The following is a 7,698-nucleotide window of genomic DNA, read 5'->3' as shown; positions in this document are numbered from 1 at the left end:
CTTCCTTCATTTTCACACGACAACGCAATACAAACATATATAATAAAACTTTTAAAATTTAATATACTAAATAAAACTTTTAAAATTTAATATATTAAATAAAATTTTTAAAATATAAAAAATTAAAATAAACTTTTTAAAACTTAACAAATCATAATAAAAAAAATCCTAAAACATAAAAAAAAGAGTTACATTTAGCCTTACTATAATGGTTGTCCAACTCCAACTCCAACTCATCTAATGTTTGTCCTTATCCAAGTCCAACTCAGCCTCCCACGTCTTTGTTCAGAACTATTCTCATTCATAACATCCATTTTCCTCACAGCTGCAAGCAAGTCTTTGATTTTCCATGGCTATGCATAGGATTCTTCAAAGGGGTCGTCGATTCTTCAATCCTCCACCGCAACTTGTTACTGCTTTCTCAGGTTCTGCTGCTTTTCACGCATTTCCCTCTCATGGGGTTGAATCTCCTCATGTTCGGTAATTCTTCCGGTAACTCGTTTCCTTCTGTTTTCTATGTATTGGTGGTCTACGCGGAAATTGTTTCACGAATGACCCTCTGATTGGAAGATCAGTTTTTTGAGATAATTGCTTGGAGTGAATTGGAATGAGTTTGCTCTTCTCTGGGTTTATTGTTGAAAGTGAAACCATTTGATTGTTTATTGATTTCTGTTTAATTGAATTCTTATTCAGCTGAACTTGAATGTTGTTTTGTTTGGTTGTGAACGCATGCATAGTTCATTCTAGAAGTTGAATTGATGGTTTATTTCGGTGCTTCTGAACAGGGATAGTGAGGATGCACACAGGAAATTTTAGCTTATATTAGTCTATATTAAGTTATGCTGTAATTTGATGTAAAAAAGAAAGAAGTTATGCTGTAATTTGAAGATTTTTCTTGGTAGAAGTAGGATGGGTTGATTATTATGTGAATTTTCGCTAGGTTTGGAGTAAAACCACTCAGATGATGATGAACTATATGTGATCCTCTTTTTCTGCTGTTTACGAGTGTTATGAATGTTGATATATGTGTGGTATTTGGTCACTAGGTAACATACAAATTGATGGGTAGATGGGGGCAAGTTGTATCTTTATGCATGACTTATGTTTGGGAATGATAATGGTATAATGGAATATATACTGCAGAAGGAAATGTTAATGTTGATAAATTAGTGTTTGGGAGAAGTGTAAATGTGTATGTATGCACTGTAGAAAGACTCTAATATAATTATGTATTGTTCAGTTTTACACTTTTACTCCTTGTTGATTTAATTAATTATGAAAGTTTGTTAAATTTTTTTGAGTAATGGCTATTACTTTAAACAATGTTCTTTACTTTCCTAATCTTGAATGCACCAGGGAAATTACAAACACAAGAGAAGTTAAGAATGACTTTGACAAATACCATGTAAAGGGTTTATCTCGATGCCTGAACTGGACTTCAAGGTCAAATGCCAATAGTCAAGCATCCTGCTATGTGGTAAATCGTCATTTTGCATCTGATTGCAATGATATATGCTCAAAGGAGTTCTCAAGTAAGGTGCAGTTGATCTTAAGTATATCATTTTTCCTGTTTGTTATGTATTTTAACTTGAATATGTTGTTAAGCAAGGAAGATAATGCATGCTTAACTTAGTACATCATTATAGCTGTCATGTTGAGCCTATAATTTACATTTCATGAAAAGCCCAAGTCTATTATTTTTCATTTTGATTTCATACATTCAACACTAAAGAAAGTGCAGAAAGCAATAGCCGAACAAGTCTCAGGGCCGGGCCTGACTTCTAACAAGTGATTTATTCGGATTTCGGACAGAACAACATGCACCATGGAATGAATAAAAATTGAAAATAAACGAAGCATGCCAAGCGAAGATTCTAGAACCCCCTTGTATAAACAAAAATAGTATAAAATCAAAAAATTAAAATAGAACCAACATTAACCCTTTGTAAAACCCTAACAAGGGACCTCAAATTTCTCAACAAGAGGCTCTCTGTCAGTGTTCTCTCCCTTCCCTTTGGTGTCGTGTCTTCCAAATGGCGAAGCGTTTGATTCCACTGTTCAATCGGGTTTTGGTGGAGAAAATCGTGCCTCCATCGAAGATCACCACTGGCATTTTGTTACCCGAGAAATCCACCAAGGTTTACTCTCCCAATCCAATTCATTCATACCCTTTTCAATTCCTCCTTTTGGGTCTTCTATTTTCGTCTCAAAATTTCATCTTGGCTTGATTTGTTCATATTTTACTCATTCCATTTTCACTCCTTTTTTTAGGGGTATTTTAGTTGTCCAATTTTCTGTGTGTGATAGTGTGATATGATATCGCACCCAGATGGGTACTAATTAAGCTGATGCATGATGTCCAATTATGAAAGTAATGTGATGTTTTGGTTATTTTGTCTTGTTGAGCATTTCATTTCTTCTTGAACATTTTTTATTCTGAAGATCTCATTCTTGGAGAATTTATGGCTAACAATATATGAAATGCTTCAGCTTCTTACAAGTATTCCAGACTATGTAAAGATAGTGGAAGTTGGTGCAAGGGATGGATTGCAAAATGAGAAGGCCATTATTCCTACTAATGTAAAAGTTGAGTTAATAAAACTGCTAGTTTCTTCTGGGTTGTCAGTTGTTGAGGCGACAAGTTTTGTCTCACCAAAATGGGTACCCCAGGTAAGAGTATATTTATTCTTTATATAAATAATCAATCATTGGTGATTCTCCCTTAATATTGTCATTCTGGCACATTCTTTTGACCCTACTTACATTCTATTTATTACATCTTATATGGCCTGTTATTTGACAATTTAATGTATCCAGAGATATTTGATTAATCTTCTTGCATTTCTCTGATAATTTTGTTTTTTTCCGGGGGGGTGATAAGGAATAATGATTCATCCTTTTCTTTGCTTGACATATGAAGTATTCTTCAATTTTTCTGCAGAAGGTTGTTGGAAAATGAGTGATCATGAAGGTCCATGGCATCAGTTAGTAGCTTAGCTTCTATCAGCTTAAATAAATTTATGAATATAAATTATAAAGTAGGGAAATAAGTGTCTCTCTTTTGTTAATGAGTGTTGTCCTAGTACTGGGTATTTGTTAATGAGTGGTGCTTCCATGAAAATGTGTTTTTTGAGTTTCTGTCTGTTTAAGTTCATGTTTGAGCATTGGTTCTTCAATATCTCTGAGAATGTCAATAAAATTCACATTTTTAGTTACAATGAGCTATTGATTAGCTGGTCCATGAATAGTAAAATGTGCACTTGTAGATAGCGAGCCTTGATGTTGGATTAGATGGCTTGCCTCATACTTGCAAAAGAAACTTTACTGGGTATTGTTGTCATCGTTATACTCGAATATAAGCATGATGTGCATGTTTGAACTTTTAGTAATTAGTGACTTGTTTTTGGAAAGCTTGGAGAAATTGTCAATTTTTCTTCAAAAAAGATTGACCAACTGCACATTCATTCAAACTGATTAATTCAGCTACATAACTGACTAATTGTATGACAAGGAAAAATGTTGATTCTCCAAACTTTTTGCATTCATATGAGGTAATATCTTACAAAGTCACATGTTTTCTTTAATATTTTGAATTGCCTGATTCACCATTCAAATTGCACAATTCAATACAATATGACAAGCTAGCATTTTGTATCAGTATCATGTGATGAATAGCAGATAGCTTTGAGTTGTGTGGCACATGCATGAATTGTTACAATTCCATATCACTAATATAAATTGCTTGATTTAGCAATTTGTTTTTTTTTTCTTTTCTTTTTTCCTTTTCTTGTACCAATTCTCAAATAATAAAATGAAGAGTCAGATAAGCTTAAATGATTAAATTGAAAAGGAAATGAAGGAGCGCTGAACCACCCTATTTGATTATCACATTGCTCTGTTTTTCATCCTTATGGATTAGGGTTTCACTTTCACATACTCACTCATAGTCTTATGACTCTATGCAATCTATATGGTTGTTCCATTGCTTTGTTTTCATTGTTTTGAAAAAGAAGTTTCATACAGTCACTCACTTACTCTATGTGCACCTGGGAGATACGCTGAATTGTGACTTATGAGTTCACTTGATTATTTATGTATTATGGGCTTTGTTATTACTTAGCCTGCATACAAGTATCAAGATTCAGTTGTGACTTATGATTTGTTTTGTGAGATTTATGGTTAAGTTGTTTGCAATTCCTGGTTTAAAATGATTACATTGTGATTTATGATTCACAATTCATTGTGTTTTAGAATCAAGCCATTTTTATATAATTCATTTCAAGCTATTTTACGTTGTGTTTCTGAATCTTACGGTTCTATAAAATTTATGATTCACAATTCAAAAATTAGTTTGGCAATTCATGATTTGAATCACAATTACTTGATGTTTTCCACTTCAATTCTTCACATGGTCTATGGCCCGAGGTTGAAGTGTTGGTCATGATTTCTGTTGTGCTTTCAAAATTGTGTTTCAACTGTACACTTTTTTTTACTCAATATTTAATGAAGAATGGGATCCCCTGACCAACTATTTTCTCATATTTTTTACTGAATCCAGTTGGCAGATGCAAAGGATGTACTGGCAGCAATTCAAAATGTTGAAGGTGCTAGGTTTCCTGTCTTGACTCCAAACCTTAAAGTAAGAATTATATTGAATGGTAAAAATGTGATTTTTTAAGAATTTGTGGATGGACATGGTTATCTGAGCCCTTTCTTCCAGGGCTTTGAGGCAGCTGTTGCTGCTGGAGCTAAAGAAGTGGCTGTTTTTCCTGCAGCTTCTGAATCATTCTCAAAAGCAAATCTGAATTCTAGCATTGAGGATAATCTTGCTCGTTGCCACGATATTGCTTCAGCTGCTAGAAGCCTCTCGATCCCAGTTCGTGGGTATAACTTTCAGTTCATACTTGTCCATCTCTACAGTAAATAATGGATAAATTTTTGTGTTTTCTGAAATTTTATGTGTATATACTTCTAGTTTAAACAGAAAGGATTATTGATATATATGGTTCATTTCTTTTATTGGACACATCCTGATTTGAAGACAAGAAGGGACTTAGAATTAAAATTTTAATAAAAATTTTGAAGCATCAGTTGTTGGCTATCTATTTTTCCACTTTGACCTGGATTTATATGGCAGTGTAATGGTTTGGTAATTTAGATTTCAGTGGAAAAATAACCCTGGAGCTGAAATATATTGGCATGTTGACAGATTCATTTAGCTGTAGGATTTATAATGTTTTAGTGGACTCAGGTCAAATGGTAGGCATTAATTTCTATTTAATTTGAAATTGAAATAGACACTGATTTGTTTTGTTTATGACAATATTTGGTGGTATTCTCATCATCAGATTGTTGTCAACCATAAAATCTCCATATTGAACTTACATTTGATTGGATGAGGTCATAGATTGAAAGATGGTTTTGAGTAGAGAGATGGTTTTGCAGATAGTAGAATGACTCCTTGACTCCTAGTTGTCCTTACTAGAATCTACTATCTTTTCCTTGAAATTATTTGAATAATCTTCAAACAGTATTTTGTTAACCTTCACTTTAAATTTCAAAGTCATAATAGTAAATTATATATGATCAGTTGTGTGACTGATTGCATACTTCAGATATATATCATGTGTTGTCGGATGTCCTCTGGAAGGAAATATTGCTCCAGCAAAAGTTGCATATGTGGCAAAATCGCTTTATGAGATGGGTTGCTCAGAGATTTCACTGGGGGATACAATCGGTGTTGGCACACCTGGTAATGTTTCTTTCATTAGCTGTCTCATGTTTTGCAAAGCTATTTTGGCTTTGGCTGCAGTGCTGGTGTATCTATCTCATTTGTTAAAAGGCAATGGATCTTGTTGATCTGACTGATTCGATAATTATATTATAATGTTGTTTCAACTGTGCATATAGAGGATTCTGATTATTAAAAACAATTCTTTAGTTCCATGAGGTCGTTGTATATGTTTTCTAAAAATAGTTCCTTTTTTCTTATTTGAATTGAGATGTGGTATTTTCTGAATGATATATGAGTATCTAAGGAGATAGAGATATTTGAAGTTTGAACTGATAAAAAGGACTTGTCTCTCCCGAAAAGCCATTATCTTTATTAAATCTTGTAACCTTAATGGAAGTTAATGGTAGTTTCCTATCAGCTTTTGTTATAAACAACACAGAACAGAAGACTAACTGATTGTCTGTTGTCAAAATATATACAGTGAAGCATTGTTTAAAGAGTTCTTGCATATTATCTAATATACTTCACTTTTATGGTCCTATGCTGACAGATTTGGTTTATCTTATTTTCAGAGTTTTGACTTTATCTTTTACTCATATTTACAGGTACTGTCATTTCAATGCTTGAAGCTGTTCTTGATGTTGTTCCAACTGACATGCTTGCTGTCCACTTTCATGATACTTATGGTCAGGCACTTTCAAATATTTTAATTTCACTTCAGGTAAATAACTTTTTTGGATGCTGTTGGAACTTGGAACAGCCTGTATGCTTAGGACTTTTTTTTTTATGTTTTTATAATCCCCTCACAGTCACCTGATTGATTACTTCTTCTAAGCAAGATAATATTGTCTTTGCAGTCTAAAATATAACTTTTTCATACTTCATGCATAAACAAGGAAATGCATGTACAACTATCTTGGTACTGCCTGGTAGAAAGAACTGAGAATTCACAACTGTTGTGTTTGTTTCAGAAACAATTCCTACTTGGTTAAATCTGGTCATTTATTTTATAGATGGGGATCAGCACAGTGGATTCATCTGTTTCTGGTCTTGGAGGTTGTCCATATGCCAAGGGTGCAACTGGGAATGTAGCCACTGAGGATGTCGTTTACATGCTGAATGGACTTGGAGTGAAAACAAATGTGGACCTTGGAAAGCTTATGCTTGCTGGGGATTTCATCTGCAAGCATTTAGGACGTGCATCTGGTTCAAAAGCAGCTACTGCTTTGAGTAAAGTTACAAGTCATGCCTCCAAACTATAAGTTACTATAGCTAGTCATGCACCTGCATGATAGGCACATTGTTTGGCCACTGTAGAATATGTATTTATGTTGGTGTTTACTGTCCCGTGGGCCCTGCCTATAGAAAAGAGAGAGCCAGCAAACACAATTGTAATGCTGTTCACTTCTGCTTGTGTTCTGAGTCAGTTTAGTCGCTTTGATTATTGAGAAAAATCACATGTTGAACATGTACTCCGGAACACACTTATAAAATTGCATAGAATGTCCAAGTTCAACAATTGTCATCTTTGACACATTTGCTATAATAAAGTAGTTGAAAAAATCACTATTTTTCATTTCTGGTTTGACCTTTTCCTTTCCTTCGCGAGTTTTTTGGATACAGAAGGGGCTGTCATCCAAATTTTATTTTCTTATATCCAAGATTTGGAAGCTTCTAATGAAGCTTAGTTGGCACTTATGTTACAATGAACTGAAGTGAACTTTATATTATCCAATTTACTGTATGAGATCACGTTATAAATTTATATGTTCCTAATTGTGGCAGTTGGTTATAGCATGTTGCACCAAAGAATTATCCTTATACTTTTTGTTACTGTGGTGCTGGGTAAATTGTTTCTTCCTTTCTGTCAGTCTGCTTTTTACTAGTTTGTGGTAAAGTGTTTTATACTATTCACTCCGTCTGTAAGATTTTCTAACTGATTCATGTTTTTTTAAGAAAAATAA

General features: G+C 33.7%; 1 protein-coding gene across 2 annotated transcripts; it reads left to right on the top strand.

The window, feature by feature from the left end:
* Positions 1-229: 229 nt before the first annotated feature.
* Positions 230-7,310, top strand: LOC100801507 (hydroxymethylglutaryl-CoA lyase, mitochondrial). Of its 2 annotated transcripts, XM_003554065.5 has the most exons (8): positions 230-480; positions 1,357-1,537; positions 2,491-2,670; positions 4,559-4,639; positions 4,721-4,884; positions 5,616-5,752; positions 6,340-6,455; positions 6,748-7,310. In XM_003554065.5, exons 1-8 carry the CDS (start codon positions 350-352, stop codon positions 6,994-6,996), a joined length of 1,239 nt encoding a protein of 412 aa, XP_003554113.1. In that variant the 5' UTR covers positions 230-349; the 3' UTR covers positions 6,997-7,310. The 2 variants fall into 2 exon arrangements, with proteins under 2 accessions (XP_003554113.1, XP_006604320.1); XM_006604257.4 differs by lacking the exons at positions 230-480; positions 1,357-1,537 and adding an exon at positions 1,544-2,138.
* The last annotated feature ends 388 nt before the right edge of the window (positions 7,311-7,698 follow it).

This window comes from Glycine max, chromosome 19 (assembly GCF_000004515.6).
Source record: "Glycine max cultivar Williams 82 chromosome 19, Glycine_max_v4.0, whole genome shotgun sequence".
NCBI classification, from domain to species: Eukaryota; Viridiplantae; Streptophyta; class Magnoliopsida; order Fabales; family Fabaceae; genus Glycine; species Glycine max.
The sequence above is the reverse complement of the archived record's forward strand: the minus strand, read 5'-3'. Positions and strand labels throughout refer to the sequence as shown.

Excerpts from the sequence above, each read along its gene's own strand:
- LOC100801507 (XM_003554065.5), top strand. The coding sequence starts at position 350 with ATGGCTATGCATAGGATTCTTCAAAGGGGTCGTCGATTCTTCAATCCT. Across the intron at positions 4,640-4,720 it reads TCTTGACTCCAAACCTTAAA|GGCTTTGAGGCAGCTGTTGC; the intron begins GTAAGAATTATA and ends CCTTTCTTCCAG. Across the intron at positions 4,885-5,615 it reads CTCTCGATCCCAGTTCGTGG|ATATATATCATGTGTTGTCG; the intron begins GTATAACTTTCA and ends TGCATACTTCAG.